General features: G+C 52.2%; 1 protein-coding gene across 3 annotated transcripts in view; it reads right to left on the bottom strand.

Moving 5' to 3' along the window:
- Window positions 1-17,937, bottom strand: part of LAMA5 (laminin subunit alpha 5) — a 96,998-nt gene that overhangs the window by 27,190 nt on the left and 51,871 nt on the right. For 2 of the 3 annotated variants that reach the window (XM_030007591.2, XM_030007592.2), the window contains exons 8-25: window positions 17,584-17,702; window positions 16,680-16,770; window positions 15,805-15,939; window positions 15,271-15,333; window positions 13,764-13,904; window positions 13,245-13,382; window positions 12,850-12,984; window positions 12,219-12,353; window positions 7,897-8,034; window positions 7,665-7,717; window positions 7,373-7,472; window positions 6,806-6,858; window positions 6,298-6,403; window positions 5,492-5,591; window positions 5,136-5,292; window positions 3,280-3,418; window positions 328-470; window positions 120-226 (exon numbers count right to left, since the gene is read on the bottom strand). In XM_030007591.2, the coding sequence (XP_029863451.1) occupies window positions 120-226; window positions 328-470; window positions 3,280-3,418; window positions 5,136-5,292; window positions 5,492-5,591; window positions 6,298-6,403; window positions 6,806-6,858; window positions 7,373-7,472; window positions 7,665-7,717; window positions 7,897-8,034; window positions 12,219-12,353; window positions 12,850-12,984; window positions 13,245-13,382; window positions 13,764-13,904; window positions 15,271-15,333; window positions 15,805-15,939; window positions 16,680-16,770; window positions 17,584-17,702 (2,053 nt within the window). Of the gene's footprint in view, window positions 1-119; window positions 227-327; window positions 471-2,876; window positions 3,007-3,279; window positions 3,419-5,135; window positions 5,293-5,491; window positions 5,592-6,297; window positions 6,404-6,805; window positions 6,859-7,372; window positions 7,473-7,664; window positions 7,718-7,896; window positions 8,035-12,218; window positions 12,354-12,849; window positions 12,985-13,244; window positions 13,383-13,763; window positions 13,905-15,270; window positions 15,334-15,804; window positions 15,940-16,679; window positions 16,771-17,583; window positions 17,703-17,937 lie in introns of all 3 variants that reach the window. The other variant, XM_030007593.2, reaches the window with a different exon arrangement.

Raw genomic sequence — 17,937 nt, 5'->3', positions numbered from 1 at the left:
CACTAAGCAGTTTTATTGCATCCAGACCGTCACAGAGTATGGACTGTATGTATTTCTTAACCCCAGGCCAAGAGGAGCTGAGTAGGTCCCACACAGCACAAAGACATGGAGATCCTTACTTCTGGGTGGCTTGTTCTGGGGCTGGCTGGTAGGTACATGGCTCCGTGACCTTTAGCTGCAGTATTGGAGCTTCATAGTATGAGCTGGGTAGCAAAACAAGATAGTCCTAGGAGGAGAGATGGGAGAGTTGGTTATGTTTGGGACACTTGCCCCCAGGGAGCTGCAGAAGCTCCCTGTGGTCGATGGAACATGGGGGCTGGTCCTTACCAGCAGCACTCCCTCTGCTTCAACAACCAGAGACCAGGTGTTGGGGTTGAGTACGAAGGGCTCCCCAAAGCTGTTCTGGGGCACGGTGACAAAGGCTGGCTCCGTGCTGGGAGCAAAGACAATCTGCTTGGTCTGCTCTGTACCTGGAGCGGGAGGGATGAGAGGGTGTGAAGGGACTGGGATGGAAAACCTGGGGCTGCAAATAGGAGGCTATGTTCAGAGAAGCAGCTCTGTAGTGCAGCGGGGAGTCTTGGGCTCCTGCTCTCTTGGCGCTGTCATAGCAGATGCACCACAATCCCACACTGTCCCGTAACAGAGATATCCACTCTGAATCTGCTCAGTAGCTTAATGGGAGAGAAAACATAAATCACTGCAATCCTTAGTGCTAATCCACTGCTCTCACAGTGTGCTCTGTATCCCTGGACTGCAAAGCACGGAGTATTGCATGCCAAGGAGCGTTTTGCTAGCTAGAGAAGGAAGGAACTCATCTGTGAAGAATTTATTCTGAGACAGACAAAAAGAATCGCTCAGATATGTTCCTCCTTAGGGATATTCTGACCCCAGGTCCACAGACGAGATACCTGTCTTCTGGCAAACTCTCAAAGCCCCAAGCTGTGCTCCTGTCTTTCTTGCCAGCCACACTCTCTGCATCTGAGATTTAGACATTAATTTTAACTGACAGGACAGAATGGGTTTAAGGCCTGATCCTACTGCTGTTGAACAGCTCCTTGGCTCAGCTGACACAGTCCCATAACCTTTGAATTCATTAACTATGGATGCAGTAATGATACAGCACCTAGAAGCAGACCGTCTGCCTGTCTAGCAGTCTCAGGAGCGTTTTGAAGAGCACAGGTGAGAGGGATTCACTGAGTATGGCTGCAAGGCGAGCAGATGAGATGAAGAAAGAAGTGGGGAATGTGGCACACTGACTATCCTGGTGTGGTACATGGACATCAAGGCATAATGCAGAGGACCAGAAGATAAAGCAAGGGCTTGCACTACTGCTCGGATGGGTCGGCCCCTTCCCAGGTGTGCTACCTCTGCAACAGGCCTGGCATCAGCTGAGGCTGAGCCCTCGCTTTCTCAGATGGGAAGCAGAGGTGAGGATGCAAGGAATGAAGAGATTTCCCTGAACAAGCAACGGGGTAGATTTCTTGACAAGCTGAATTTTCACATCCCTTTGAGATGAGACACAACTCAAACAGAGATGGCTTCTGCAGGTGGGGTGGGAGAAACCAGTCTGCAAAGCATATATTCGGAAAAGGCTTCCCTTTTTGCAAGCCACATCTTCCAACTTATCTTCTTTCCAGGCTGCTTGTCCTTTACCATGTGAAGCCCATTCCACCTCGGCAGAATGGCTCAGCATTTCTGGAGCCAATCTGGCCTATCAAGAAAGCTGCCCTCCTGGATCTCATTGCTGGTGCGTCAGTCTGGCAGCTTGCCTTCAGCGCTAGAAAAATCAAATGTTGCTTCTGAGCAAGGAGGGAAGCACACTGCTCTGCTGCTGGATAGGACAGATAAAATACTTCCTGACCTTTGGTGGGATCCTAAAGCATGAGCTTGGCTCATGCTTCTCTTGTCTTTCTGCTGCATAATATGACTGGCCATAAAAATAACCAGCTGTTTTTCCCCTCAAAAAAAAAAAGGAGAAAAATAGTATCTTGGCTTTTCAAACCTTGCATATCACATCAAAGGCAAAACACCTTCTACGTCAATTCAAGACAGAGGAGAGAACTTCACACACCGATAAATTAGGTAGCTGGTGTCGACAGCCTTGTGCTGTGCACGTATGGTCTGGAGGAAGAGCTTCAGCAGGATGACGCGGCTGTAGCATCAGAAGGGGTGAAATCAATCAGTCAACCACCCACTAGGGCACTTGCATGGCCTCAGGTCTGTCCCCATGCAGTCTTGCTCATATTGATTCCCAGAATATTTGTTGTCCACGTCTCTAGGCTTGTTCAGCCATCTTTTGGTGGGTCGTCTTCTTCTCCAGCAGCTCATGGCTTGGTGAGAAGACATTGCACCAGAGTGCAATGCCTGTATAACACGTGCAATTCCATGCCACTTCCAAACCCCACACCATGTGTGAAGCCAGAAGCCTGGTTTGGGAGAAGCACAAGGCAAGGGCAGGACTGCCACGTGAAGGCACCTGTGAAATAAAACCACGTCCAGCTGCCAAAGTTTGGATCCAGTTCCCAGCACATGGCCCACTCTGATTTCATGGTAACTCAGCTCAGTTCTGCCTGGGACACTGGGGTGATCTTGTCCCATGCTGGAAAGGCTGTATCGAATCGTACAGCAGTCTTATCTCCCACCAGCCTGGCTGCTAACAGTCCTCAGTGTGCAGCCCCAAGACTGGAGGCCAGCTTGCTGCTGCTTTGTTAAATAGGGGGAGCTGCAAACTCAAATCAGCCTTTCAACTGGAAGGGCAGGACTAATGGGATAAAGCCATATGGAAGTGTCTTCTGGAAAGGATGATGTAGAAGGTTGCCTGGGATGGGGAGGAGGTGGCGATGGTGCAGGGGAGCAGAGCAGTCTGGGATCCTTACCTCTCCTTCGTGGCTGATAAGCTGTAATTTTGCCATACACAGTGGCCCCTCCTGAATTAATATACCTCAGGATGACATGGAACAGATAGAGCTCTGCCTCCTTCACGTCTACAGTGACTCTGATTTTATTCTGCAAAAAGCAAAAAAGCACACGGGGCACACGTCACTGGGGGGCCAGCTCCTGGCTGCTCACCTGCTCTGCGGGAGAGCCTTACCCGCCTGCCTACCTGCCTGCCTGCCTGCCTCTCTTCCCCCTCCCTTGCCATCCCATGGCACGGCGCTGGCCGGCCACCTGAGATGGGCACACCTGCGACGGGCACACCTGGGGCAGGAGAAGGGGCAGAGGAGCAGTGTTGCAGTGTGGGATGCTCTGAGTTAGTCTAGAAGTGAAAAATGCACTTACAGTTGCCACAAACATTAAACTTTCCTTCCTCAACGACCGAGACCCTCCCTTCCACACTGGCGGGCCCCCGGCTGACGTAGCGGAAGACGAGGCGGAAGAGGTCGGGGGAGGTCACATTGAGAGTCACCACTACCTTGGGCTGGTGGGAGAGAGAAAGGGGAGAGAAGCAGAGCACACCTTCAATTACCTCCACCGCCGACAGCTACCAGCCCAAGCGCAGCCGCTCGGCTCACTGCTCCCAAAGCAACATGCCACAGCGCAAGGAGGAGACAAGCACGCTGGCCCTACTGCACAGTCACGGCACGGGTGCCTCGCGACGCTGTCCCTTTTGGGGCCAGCCACCAAGGGAGCGACCTGCCTGGAGGAAGTCGGTGGAAAAGCTCTGATCACATCTGGAAGACACTGTGGCACAGCAGGGTGGTTTGGCTATCCTGGGGCACACGCCATGCCAGAGGAGAGGTTTTAAGAAGTTCTTGCTTTTGTTATCGGCGTGTTGCTTTTGGGCTTAGTGTGCCGTAACCAGCCAGCAGGCACCAAACGCTGAAGCGCTTGCCCTTGTATTTACAGGGCTCTGCCCAGATGCCTACAGAGGAGGCCGCAAATTGAGCTGGTGCCTTGTCCTCGGGAACCTGCGATGCTAAGGACTAGTGGTGCTAACGGAGTGTGCCACTGATGGGCGCTGTCAGGCCTCCATCTGCGTGGACGCTGTTCAGCAAGACCCCAGTTAGGGAGATGCTTAAGTCCGACCCACTTCAAGGAGATCTAAGCCTCTGCTTAAACACCCTCCTGCCTAAAAGCTGGGTTCTGCCCAGGGAGACTCCTAATGAGGGCTCTGTGTTCTTCAAAGCTCCAGTTACACACCGGCTTCCTACCAGAGAGCAAACTGGAAGGACCCTGCAGAGAGCAAACTACAGGCGAGACCTGCCAGCAAAAAGCCATGTGCTAGCCCTTCTATAAAGGCCTATTTCTATCTCAAACGCCAACACTGAATGCAAAACAAAAGCCATGAGCTTGAGCATGAGCTTCATCCTTAAGCTGTAAGGCTGGGGTTTTCTCAAGGGAGCCTACAGGAGTTCATTGCTTAGCTCCTACCTACAAATTCAATGGGAAACGGCTAACGCATTTGGCCCCTCTACTATTTTACCTAAGCATGAAAAAGTGAAGAAAACTGAAAGCACAGGCACCAGAATAAGGAGCATCTTACATGGGACAACTGTCCGAGAATTGCTGCCCTGCACCCCATTCCTAAACGCACACACAGGCGACACTTCTGCGGGGGCCATGCAGAAGAAGAATCCACCGAGGAGAAAAAAGGGTCAACAGACGAAATAGCTTCACTTCTAGGGCTTAGACAACTCCAGATTAGCGTAAACCATCGCCACAGCAAAACAGCTAATAGCAAGAGCAGAGGCAGAACGGTAACAAGAGGTCCAAGCTGAACACGGCAGCTAAGGAGGAGGTAACTTATTTTTGGAAAAGGGAGGGAAGGTTATGCAGAGAGTTGCAGGAAAGAGCAGAGTCAGATGAAAGAGCCACAAGGAAACCCAGAGACAGTGTTTATAGACATCCCTGTAAGTAATCACCAAGCTACCCCCTTTAACTAAATGGATTAGGAAGTCAGGGGATTCCCAATTTAGGATCTTTCCCCTCATCAGTCTATGCCATCCCCAGTGCTACAGGAAATATCTGCGCAAACAGGCTATATATACACTGTGCTTGTTTATGTTGGCCATCATGTGACTTCGGGGGTTTGAGAAGCACTCGGGGTGAAAGATGTGTGCCAAAAGCACGTCAGCCCTCCACCAGCTGCATCCTCCCCAGGGAGAGCTGGGCTGGGCTGGAGACACCAGGCGTACCTGGATGGAGGACATCTGTGCGTATCCTCGCCAGCTGAAGCCCTCAAACTCCAGGGGGTTGTAGCCGAAGCGCACAGCCCGGCCAGCCGGCGTGGTGCCTTCCTCCAGCTCGAATTTCAAGTGGTGAAGGTCAGGGAAATAATGGTCCCGCGCAGGTCTGGGGAAGAGAGGGAGCACCGTTACCTGCTGGGCTACCTGGAGGGAGAGGCAAGAGGACACCTCCGCCAGGCACGCGGCCGACGCGGCAGCAGCCCAGACGATGAGGTCCCCATCCCTGTGGTGGCAGAAGACACCATCCCCGAGGGAGCGAAGGGAAGGCAGAGCGCTCCAAGATGCATCTCCTGCTAGCAGCTTACTGGGTGCAGGTGGGGCCCCGTGTGCTCTGCCGGCAGCGACAGGCTCCGCTCCGCTCCTCGCAGGATGGCCCCAGGGACCCGCCGACGTCGCACCGGCAGCCTGTGGGCAGGAAGCGCCTGTTTACATTCCCGCCGCACTAACAAGCTCCTGGTCACTAATCAAAGGCGCACCCCAGTGGGCGGGGAGGCTGGGGCCCCTATTTTTATTCCATTGTATCCGTTTTCATATTGGCCCCGGCCCCACTTGGATCCGCTCCTCTTCTACCTCAGCGCCGAGTTATTTCCAGACGGCTGACGGCTGCGGGAGGAACAAGGTCTGCAAACCCTCATGGCTGGGTGCCGCAGCCCTGCCGCCAGCAGCAGCCTTGCTGCCTCTTCCCTGCCCTGCCAGGACTGCGTGGGCCAGCTGAGAATGGCCGGATCTCCTCCTTCCCTGCTTCCCATGGGCACGATGGAGAGCAGCCGACCCCACATGTCCATGCCCACCTGCTCCCAACAGGAGGAAGGGGTAGAGCTGCAAGGACGTGGCCAGTGGTTAAAACACACCGGTTTCTGGCACCCAAAGGGACACCTTTCCTGGCCTTTCATTCCCCAGCCTGATGGACCCGTGTCCAACGCTACTAAAAGCGTGAACTCCGGTCTCCAGATCCACAGCAAGACCCAGCCCCTGCTCTGGGCCATGGTATGATCAAAAGCAAGAGGTGGGACATCTCCTACCCCTTCTCTCCAAGGCCAACAGTCAGTTGGTATATGCAGAGCCACTTGTGGCCCCCTCCCTCACCCAACACATCACGACGGGGGCTCACCTTGGCAGCCAAAGTAATTTGCATTCTCCATATTGAAGTAGCCATCTTTGCATGCTGAGCAGAACTGGCCACAGATGTTCGGTTTGCAGAAGCACTGCCCATCACCCTAGGGGAGAAGCAGGCATGGAAGCTCATACCCTCCCGTTGCTCGTCACGGCCAAGCCATTTCTCAGTTATTTGGATCCTAGTCTGAGACACTGGACAAGCATTTTGAGTGTCATGCTCTACACTGCTTCCTGCGCGTGGGTGGGCCAGATAAGTTAAATTATCCAACAATGCAAGCAAACAAAAATCCAGGCATCCTGGGCCAGACCCTGAAATATTTAGGTGCCTAATTTATGACAGGTCTTAATCCTATGTTCTCATGCAAGCCCAGATTGTGGTGCAACCTTTGAGAACTCGGCGGCAGGACAGGCCTCTCCAGCAGCTGCTGGGAGAGACGGAGCTGAAACACTCCCAACACAGCACACACTCAGAGGTGCCTGGAAGCGAAGAGGAGCAAACCTACCTGCTGGCACTCCGCAATTCCGCTGACGGTGCCCTTGGTATCACACTTGCAGCCTGGAGAGAGGGAGATGAACAAGAAAGCCAGAAGATCAATCAGTCCCCGAGAAGAAGCCCGATGGGGGACAGTACCCACCACACCAGAGGACACCGGCAGGGATAAGAGAGGCTGGAAACTGGTCAAGTAGAGGGTAGCGCTGCACAAGGGCTCACATTTAATTTTGGACGGTTACTGTTGAGGACGCAACTACCAAAGACATTTGCCTTTTCTGCACATTTGGCCATGAAAAATTAAGTGTGCAAAGTCTGCAGGGAGGGCTGAGAATGGCACAACTCATTGCATGAGCCCTGTGTTTCATTCCAAGCAAAAACCTCCAGGCTCCAGCCTTTCCCCTGTCCAAGTGGCATTACCCAGACGACTCCAGCTTTGACATGTCACTTCAGGGTGAAGATGGAAGGAAGGGCATCGCTTCCATCCAGCAATGATAGTCCCCACTGGCTTGGGTTTGGGTCTTGCACCATTACAGCACGGAGGGGACTTTTTGGGGCTGTGCAAATGCCATTTCCTTACTCAGGCAGCCGTAGGGGTTCTCTGGAGTCAGGTTCCAGTATAAGGGCTTGCATCTGTCGCAAGCTGGGCCTTCAACGTATGCCCGACATGTGCAGGAGCCCTGAGGAAAGGGAGAGGGGAAAAAAGAGCAGGTGAGAATTTGCAGCACGGTGGCTGAACGTGGTGTCTGCTACTCTGGCATGGGTAAGGGCTGTTTTCAGGCTATGCTTAAGGAAGGGCTTGGCCCAAAGTGAGAAAAAGGGGATCCCGCAAAAATGACCTGCAGGGGTTGGTGGGTTCATTCGATACTCACCGGGGCCAGCAAGGGATCTGCAGTCACCAACCCTGCTGGGTTACAGGAGCCCACTAGAAAAGAGAGGCACAAGGAGGGATTTATAAAGAGATAGCTCACACCCCAGCTGTCCCTAAAGGCAGTTATTTCTACCCTTGCAAAGCTCTTGGGGGATGATAAGCCCATTTACCAGCACTGCACCACTATGTCCCAAGACACCAGAGTCCCCCCCCATCAGGGAGAAGGGGGCTACCTTCGCAGTGCGGAAATCCGTAGGCGCCCGGCACGCAGCTATCGCAGCGCAGTCCCGTCACTTTGGGCCGGCAGCTGCACTGCCCCGTTTCCTGGTCGCAGGTGCTGTGCAGGGAACCTTCCCGGGAGCACTGACAAGCTGCAAAAGAGGGGAGAGCAATTGCTGGAGCTGCAGGGCACAGGGACTCCTGCATTCAAGGCTTCTCATCGGCAATCTCTTTCGTCCGCCTGACCTTCACCACCATCAAAGCAGCCAGAAATACGGGTTATAAATAACATACACACTCATTCTTTCCCTTTGGTTAAAAACATCCCATCTTTAAAGAAAAACAATAGAAGCTGCGATGTTTATCACACCTATTCACATACATTTATGTGTATTTCTGGAGGCAAGGAGAAGTTTTGGGTAAGGAAAAGGGGAGTGTGTGATCTCACCCCCAAAAGGTCAGCAACCAGTGACAGATCAGACCCTACAAAAGCCCATTTGCACCCAAACACCCAAGAGCAGCATTCGGCCATCAGGATCTGCCCTGTGGACGTTGCGTGTGGGCAGCAGGCCTGCAGCTCAGGGCCAGCAACACAGCCTTGGCACTGCCAGCATCCGAGGGTGAGGGCAGGGCAATGGCTCTGCGGCTTCCTGCATGACCTGCCTCCTGTGAACGCACGTAGAGATCCTGCTGCAGTATCACATGAAAGGTCAGCAAGCTGTCAGGGAGTTGCCCATGCCCTCCTTGGCCAGCCAGCACTCCTCAAATCCCTGCCTAAGGGGACATTTTAGGCTGACACCCCCAGACTGGCAAACAGCAAAACATTGTTCATAAAACAACACGTTTAAAAAAAAAAAAAAAAAAAAAAAAAATCAGGTTCTCCTCTTCTTTCCTTGCCATGACTCCTCTACAGCTCTGCAATTTGGACGCTGCTTTATGAGACAAAAAAAAGTGACTACTGAACTCCTGCGAGACCATTTCATCTATGCCTGCAGCCTCTTCAAAGGCATATTGCCGGCATCAGCATTTGCAAGCAGTGCTCTGCCAGCTGGCCGCGGCTTAGGCGTCCACATTTAGTATGGTGCAAGAGGGTGATGATGCTCTTTTGTTGCTTCAGGGAAACTGTATCACAGATTATTTTTTAATGAGCAGTAAATTCTTACTGGGAGACATAATAGTACATCTGGCTTCCAGTTGGACTGCCAACAGGGAGGGAGATGGGGACACGCTGCCCAGAGCTGGGGAGGGCTATTCAGAATATCTGGGCCCACGGGCACCTGCCACAGGCATTGCTCAGCCCTGGCACCAGCAGCTCTGGTCCAGGAGTGATGCAGTGCCCAGGGAAGTGGATAGAATCATAGAATTGTTTAAGTTGGAAAAGACCTTTAAGATCATTGAGTCCAGCTGTTAACCTAACTGCCAAGTCCACCACTAAACTGTGTTCCTAAGGGCCACATCTACACATCTTTTAAGTACCTCCAGGGATGGTGACTCAACCACTTCCCTGGGCAGCCTGTTCCAGTGCTTGACAACCCTTTCGGTGAAGAAATTTTTCCTAATATCCAATCTAAACCTCCCCTGGTACAACTTGAGGTCGTTTCCTCTCATCCTATTGCTTGTTACTTGGGAGAAGAGACTGACCCCCACCTCACTACAACCTTATCGCTCTCTACAACTACCTGAAAGGAGGTCTCCCCTCAGCCTCCTTTTCTCCAGACTGAACAACCCCAGGTCCCTCAGCCGCTCCTCATAAGACTTGTGCTCCAGACCCTTCACCAGCTTTGCTGCCCTTCTCTAGACACGCTCCAGCACCTCAATGTCTTTCTTGTAGTGAGGGGCCCAAAACTGAACACAGTATTCGAGGTGCAGCCTCACCAGTGCCAAGTGCAGGGGACGATCATTTCCCTAGTCCTGCTGGCCACACTATTTCTGATACAAGCCAGGATGCTATTGGCCACCTTGGCCACCTGGGCACACTGCCGGCTCCTATTCAGCCGGCTGTCGACCAACACCCCCAGGTCCTTTTCTGCCGGGCAGCTTTCCAGCCACTCTTCCCCAAGCCTGTAGTGTTGCATGGGGTTGTTGTGACCCAAGTGCAGGACCTGGCATGAGCCTTATTGAACCTCATACAGTTGGCCTCGGCCCATTGATCCAGGCTGTCCAGACCCCTCTGTAGAGCCTTCCTACCCTCGACCAGATCAACACTCCTGCCCAGCTTGGTGTCATCTGCAAACTTACTGAGGGTGCACTCGATCCTCTTGTCCAGATCATTGATAAAGGTACTAAACACAACTGGCCCCAATACCGAGCCCTGGGGAACACCACTTGTGACCGGCCGCCAACTGGATTTAACTCCATTCACCACCACAATTTGGGCTTGGCATCCAGCCAGTTTTTTACCCAGCAAAGAGTGCACCTGTCCAAGCCATGAGCAGCCAGTTTCTCCAGGAGAATGCTGTGGGAAACGGTGTCAAAGGCTTTACTAAAGTCTAGGTAGACAACATCCACACCTTTTCCCTCGTCCACTAAGTGGGTCACCCTGTCATAGAAGGAGATCAGGTCAGTCAAGCAGGACCTGCCTTTCATAAACCCATGCTGACTGGGTCTGATCACCTGGTTGTCCTGTACATGCCACACGATGGCACTCAAGACAATCTGCTCCATAACCTTCCCCCGCACCAAGGTCAGACTGACAGGCCTGTAGTTCCCTGGATCCTTCTTCCAGCCCTTCTTGTAGATGGGCGTCACATTTGCTAACTTCCAGTCGACCGGGACCTCCCCAGTTAGCCAGGACTGCTGATAAATGATGGGAAGTGGCTTGGTGAGCACTTCCACCAGCTCCCTCAGTACCCTTAGGTGGATTCCATCCAGCCCCATATACTTGTGTGCGTCTAAGTGGTGTAGCAGGTTGTTAACCATTTCCCCTTGGATTATGGGGGCTTCATTCTGCTCCCTGTTCCTGTCTTCCAGCTGAGGGGGCTGGGTACCTGGAGAACAACCGGTCTTACTGTTAAAGACTGAGCCAAAGAAGGCATTAAGTACCTTAGCCTTTTCCTCATCCTTTGTCACTATGTTTCCCCCCGCATCCAATAAAGGATGGAGATTCTCCTTAGCCCTCCTTTTGTTGCTAATGTATTTCTAGAAACATTTTTTATTGTCTTTTACAGCAGTAGCCCAAGTAAGTTCTAGTTGGGCTTTGGCCCTTCTAATTTTTTCCTTGCATAACCTCACGACATCCTTGTAGTCCCCCTGAGTTGCCCGCTCCTTCTTCCAAAGGTCATGAAGTCTCCTTTTTTTCCTGAGTTCCAGCCAAAGCTCTTTGTTCAGCCAGGCCGCTCTTCTTCCCCACCGGCTCGTCTTTTGGCACATGGGGACGCCTGCTCCTGCACCTTTAAGATTTCCTTCTTGAAGAATGTGCAGCCTTCCTGGGCTCCTTTGCCCTTCAGGACTGCCTCCCAAGGGACACTGTCAACCAGTCTCCTAAACAGGCCAAACTCTGCCCTCCACAAGTCCAAGGTGGCAGTTTTGCTGACCCCCTTCCTCACTTCTCCAAGAATCAAAAACTCTATCGTTTCCTGATGCAAAGCTCTCACCATGCCAGCAGATACCTTGAATTTGGGGCTGACATGAAACCCCAAATCCTGATCCTCATTGTTCACCCTGTGTACAACCGTAGTCCTGTCGGTTTCAGCACAGTTGCTCCTCCTTTGCATTGGCATGCACCAAGGTGGAGTAAGCCGTGAAGAGCCTGGATGTGTCATGTGAGCCACATCTGAGCATCTCATGGCACCGGGGTATAATCTGAACATGTGGTTTGAGACTTTGCTTACCCCACTCAGAGCCCTGCTCTCTCTGGCTGCAGGCACTCAACCCTGAGGACAGGCAGATGCAATTCAGTGCATGTTTTATGTGCATCTGCACCCAATGCTTTCGGAGAGACAGTCCGAACCACAGCTGCTCCCCAAGTCATACTCCGTACGTCTGTTTCTTAATAGGTCGCTGGATTAGAGGCCATTCATCCAGACTGGGTTTTATTTCCAAAATGAGCAGGCAGACCCAAGCTCCTGCTGTTAGTGACAGTGAATGAACTGGGGGAGACAAATCGCACAGCCTTTGGGGAAGCATTTCTTCGAGATGTTTACTCATTATAGAGCGTGCCTATCAGACGAGGTAGCCCAGTGAACTGCGCACAGGAAAACTGATTCCTGCTGCATGATCCAACTATATTCATATACAACCCTGGGAGATGGGTTATGGAAAGGAAAAATCATTACAAAGCCAGTAGCAGCAGCAGCTATTCACTTCCCTCCCCTGAGATCTGACAGTGGTTACTCACGTGTGCAGCTGGGGTACCCGTAGAAGCCCAGGGCACACTGGTTGCAGGTCTGTCCTGCAAAATTCACATGGCATCGGCACTGGCCAGCTGGGCTGCAGTTGTTGTCCACCGCACCCCGGGAATCGCAGGAGCAAGCTGTAAGAGCAGGACTCTCGATAGTCTGATGGATGTGCGATCCGTGGCCAACCACTGCTGGTCTGAACTGTCATTCAGGCCCACAGGAATTAGCCATTTGCATCAGAACTAAATTAATTTCTTAATCCCCTGGAAAGATAGCCAATATTTTCAGCTAGAGTTATAGCCACACCAGCAAAATGCCACTGAGGGTTTTTTTACAGCACGTTCAACGTTCCTCAGTAGTTTAGTAGGTTAATGCATTAAAAAGAGAGACAAAAAAAGGCATAAGCTGAGACACCAGGTCACAGCAGGGTTGTGATGAGGAAGTGTGACCAATAAAAACTGCTTTATCTTCCAGGCTTTGGCATGATCCATGACCTCCAGAACAAGCCTGCCAAATTCACAGTGCAAAACCACGTGGGTTTTGATTTTGAGAAACACCAAAGCCTTGCAAAAATAGGCATGTTTTTCAGAAAGTGACAGACCAGCAGGAACTGAACGTTAACGTCCTTACCGTAGCAGTGGGGGTAGGAGTGGTGCTCAGGACTGCACTGCTCACACCGTGGCCCAGCAAACTCGGGTCTGCAGAAACATCTCCCAGTGGAGTCGCAGCCTCCCGGCAGCGTCCCAACTGCACTGCAGCCGCATACTGCAACAGAAAGATACTGTTTGTCCTGTGCTAGGGGCATGGGGCAAAGCTCATGGCAATATGTGGGGTTTTTTTTTTTTTTGAGGTTCTCAGACGAGCATTTAGGTGCTGCTCTAAGCGTTCGAACTGTCAATCTCTGCCCATTGCATATGTCCTCCAAAACGCCCACAAAACAACTTTCCAGTCCTCCTTCAAAACCCTGCCAGAAGACTCTGGCTTTGTGCGTACCCACACAGGCCCACAGGAGAACAGATACTCACGCTGGCACAGAGGGTAGTTGAAGTAGCCAGGAGCGCACTGGTTACACAAGTGCCCTTCAAATCCCGTTCGACACAGACACTGCCCTGTCTCACTGTCACAGGTGCCATCATACTGACCAGGGCCAGAACACTGGCAGGCTGGAAAGCAACAAGGGCACTAGTAAATAAGCAGCTTCTTCATCTTTCCCCTTCCTAGGAAAGGAACCAGAGCATCTGTTCCTCTGGGGTAGAAATGCAGTCAACTGGAGAAACCATGGGGGACACAGCTGACAACAGGCATGCCTGGCCCATAGCTCACATCCATAGGGAATTTCTCAAGAGCCCCCCGCAGGCTGGGAGATGCTGGAGGGTCAGGGCTTGGTGGAAACTACCAGCAGAAGTCATGGGAATTTGTCACTTGGAAGTGGGGCTGGAGAATTCCTCCTCCCCAGCGTGAGTGGAGGATGGGGAGAGGCACGCTCCTCCCCACCAGGGAGGCAAGCAGGGTGAGCTTGGGGCCGCTAACCCCGAGTTACTCACGCTGGCAGCTGGGTCCGTAGTGGCCCGGGGCGCACTGGTCGCAGTGTGTTCCCTGGAAGTTGGGTTTGCACACGCACATCCCCACCCGAGGGTCTTTGCGACAGGCGTTGCCTTCTGTCCCACCGGCATAGCAATCACAGTCTGGAGTGGGGGGATACAAGAAGCAACACCACACACAGCTGTCAGTCGATTTCTGCTGCTAGGAAGAGGTCCCATAAGGACGGGGAAGGAGCTACCATGAGAGGCAACAGCTCAAGCATTTCCCTCCTCATAACATTCCTACCAGATGCAAATGTTTTAACCAAACCCTCCTCAAGTGAGCAGCATGCCTGGCTCATGGGGTTGCAGGGTGGCTGGGAGACCTCAGCAATCACGCACACGTGCAAGGTGCTGGACGGGCAGCAGGGCAATGCACAGGGCAGACGAATGCTGTTTGCACAAGCCCAGACAGGGCTGATTTGGTGCAGCATGCCCAAGAGCTGTGCAGGAATAACCAAAGCCTTCAGGGCAGGATTTGGGCTTTCTCTCTGGTCACTCCATGCTCAGCTATGTCTGAGACCTTCCTGCTGCCAGGGCAGGCGGGTGCTCCAGGTGGGCAGTGGTGGAGCCCTTGGCCAGCCCTGCCTTCACCAACAGCAGTGGTGTGGGGTGCTGGGCTGGGAGAGAGAAGGGCAAAAATCATCCAAGAACCAGAGGGAGGGGGAGGTGGGGAAATGAGAAGGGAAGTGAGAAATTCCAGCTCAGGAAAGAAAAACCTGGAAGATAGAGAGTTTAAAATATCAGAAGGAAGGAAAAGGTTATCTGGAGCATGCTGGGGAGCATGAGACAGGGGAGGACTCGGTGGGAAAAAGAGAGGGAAAAAAAAAAGAGCACAAGGGAGGAGATGAACCATGAGGAGTGAGCATGAGAGAGGAGGGAGGCGGAGGGGAGCAGGGATGAAGGCATGGGTAAGCTTTCAAAACAACAGAGAAAGCAACACAGAGCAAGCAGCTCCTGTGCACGCTTCCCAGGAGCCTTCAGCAGTGCTACCTGCAGCTTTGTGCAGAGAGGGCCATCAGCACAGACCCACCATGCTGTCCACCACATGGAAAACACAGGGCATGCAGGTGTGGCAGAAGGACAGGTTTGTGTCTGAATGCAAAGGCTGAGATTTGGGAGAACCCAGCTCGGGTTCCAGCTCAGCCACAGCCACTCTATGATCTTAGTGGGTGTTCCTTACAGGGAGGCCAGAAGGGACATCCTCGCATGGCCTGGACCCCAGAAAAAAGCACACAATCACACGGTCACTCTGGGCTAGAGTTTCCCTGTCTATAAAAATGGGATCATAAAATTTCCTTTCCCTCACCCCTCAGCTGCCTCCTGTCTCAGAACCACTCTGTGTCAGGGCTGTCTCTTACAAAATACATGCCCAGTAAGCTGAAGACCTCATCTTGCATTGGATGGTAAGATATAACAGAAATAACAGCACAGAGATTGCCAAAGCGTCAAGGAAAACTGCACTGCTTACTTATTATCTGTCCTGCAGGGAGCACTTGTTCTCCAGTATCGTTGTGAGCAAAAGCTGGCACGGCTATGCAGAGAAAGAGACATTGCACAGGTCATCACACACACTCGAAGAAATCCTGTCAGAATATCAAGGGCTTGACAGTCCCAAAGCTGAACAGGCTGAATTAAAATGTGGAACATGGAACTAAGTGCAGACATCCCACTAAACAAAGATCCATTACAACCATTTTTAACCAGGGCTCTGGAAAGATGTCTTTCACAGAAAGTGAGAGATGAGACTCCAGCCAAACAGGAAGCTCCTGTTGACCCCAGAGAACTGGGTTCAGTCCAGCTCAGCTCTGGTTCAGCATCCACCCAAGCCAAATGTGGACTTGTCCCCACCTGCAAGAACTCTTCCTGGGACAGGAGTGCCATGTGGCCCAGGGAAAAGGCACCTGGAGAGCAGCCCCAGCTGGAGCTGTTGGCCCTTCCTGCACCCACTGGGTCTGAGGGGTCCCAGACCTGACCACTCCACAGTCCCGCACACCCTACTTACGGTAGCAGTGGGGGAAGTTGAGGTATCCCTCGGCACAGGCATCGCAGTGCTCCCCAGTGTAATTGGGCTTGCAGTAACAGCGGCCGGTGAGGTCCTCACAGGTGCCATCGGTGAAGTCAGACTCACAGTTACAGCCTGCAGAGGGACAAGCCAGCAGCGGTTGTCACTGACTGAGACCCTCATGAGCACCACAGCAGCATCACTATGATACAGAGCCTCTGTAAGAGACCCTGCTGCAAATATTCTCCAAAAATAAAAAGTGAGATTTTGCCTCCTCAGAAGTGGTCTGGTTTAGAGGAACTACTGCCACTGTGCTTCTCCCACTGCAGGGTCCCAAGTAAAGCAGCACAGCCCCAACTTGCTTCTCCAGGAGACCCCAGTTGCCCCAGCGAGGTGGCGGTGGCACACTGCCACGAGGACACAGTGCAGAGCAGCCCATGTGTCATAGCTCCCAGACTGAGTTGGGCTCCCCAGCAAAACAGATATAACCCACTGCTGCCTAGAAATCCCTGTCTTGCGGCGTAGAGACTAATGGTCTGCAATTGCCAGCTGAAAGAGCACAGAGATGACAGCTAAGACTGGATTTCCCTGTGGGCACAGCTCAGGGGGCAACACATTTTTAGCTCATTCCAGCCTTGGAACATACCACCACTTCTGATTTCATGGATGCTGCAGACACATACGCTGTCTGTATGCACAGATACATTTTCATGGGCAGTACCAGCTGCAGCAGGAACCACCCATGTGGCCACCTCTCTCGTGGTGCTGGACTCCCTACATCAGAAAAATCTCTCAGCCCAGTCCTCCAGACCACCCTCCCCAGTGTCACCGAGTCCAGGAGAGCATCTACAACCTGCAGAGGAGATCACACTCACGATAGCAAATGTATGGAGAATCGATCGGGTGGTCAGGGGACCGATAGTATCCTGGGATGCACCTCTCGCAATTAATGCCAGTGGTGTGATGCTGAAAGACAGTGGGTTAGAGGGGCATCAGTTCCTCTGCCTGCAGGATTCATGTTCATCTGCCAGATTTACTAACAGCTTCAGGGTCCAAAGGAACCAACTCAGGAGTGTCAGCACACAGAAGACCTAAATCTGCTCAAAATTCCACATAGACCGACTTGAAATCAAAGCATTTCCTGCAAACTGTATCCTCCCATAAATGCAGTATGAGTTTCAGGTTCATATATGACCTTGAGCCCATTTCACTTGCTTCAGATGGTAAAATGTCCTGACCACTTTGTGCTAGGAGGATGGGAGCAATCTGTTTCCTCCCAGCAAGAAAGCATAGCTAAAAGTTTCATGCCACTGCATGAATTAACCAGCTCCCACTCACCTTGGGAGCAGAAAAGCTACTTTCTCACTCTCATTGGGAACTTCAGAGACTGAGGATATTGGCATTTTGGTGGTCAGAGAGAGATCCAGAGACATGGCAACACCTGAGCACTGCGAACTAGGCAGGAACTTCACAATGTGCGCAACACCAACCTGTCCCTCCCAGTGCACAGTGCCTCAGCAGACCCAACCCTAAAGCATCAGAAAGGTAATGGTACTACCTAGGGGACAGCTAGGAACCCAAGTGCTGTTTTCATTATTGCTGCACACTCCTTTAATCTATGGCAAAGAGACTAAATTTCCAGGGAGAGACCTAATTAAGATAACAGAGGGTGCGTGAGGGGGTTGGCAGAGCTGCCGGCAAGGCTGAACTCCAGGCTGACAGCGGGAACAAACACAAAAATCTGCAACAGTCTTTTCCACAGGAGCTCTTCAGGCCTACCTGACAGTCAATGCAAACACCTCCCCCTTCAAACTTGTCTTCGCTACTTTTGCTGGCTTTGTGGCGATCCACCTCTGGGTCATAGTAGCAGTCGTAGGCATGGCCATTGCAATTACAAGCTGAAAATACAAAGAGATGTTAGCTAAGCCACCAGTCCACGGAGGTCCTTCAGCCACCAGCTGGATCTCAAGATACGAACTCTTCCTTGTGGGTTTGACATTAGATAGGTCACTTTTCAATGAGGAAAGATGCCTGAATGCATCTGGGGCATTACATGATCACCCAAGCTCCCAGAAGTCTTCCAGTTCAAAAGCACAGAAGCAGCAACTCTCTCACAAAGTCTAGTCTGTAACC

The sequence above is a fragment of the Aquila chrysaetos genome, chromosome 3, assembly GCF_900496995.4.
Source record: "Aquila chrysaetos chrysaetos chromosome 3, bAquChr1.4, whole genome shotgun sequence".
NCBI lineage: Eukaryota > Metazoa > Chordata > Aves > Accipitriformes > Accipitridae > Aquila > Aquila chrysaetos.
This window is presented reverse-complemented; position numbering and strand designations above follow the sequence as displayed.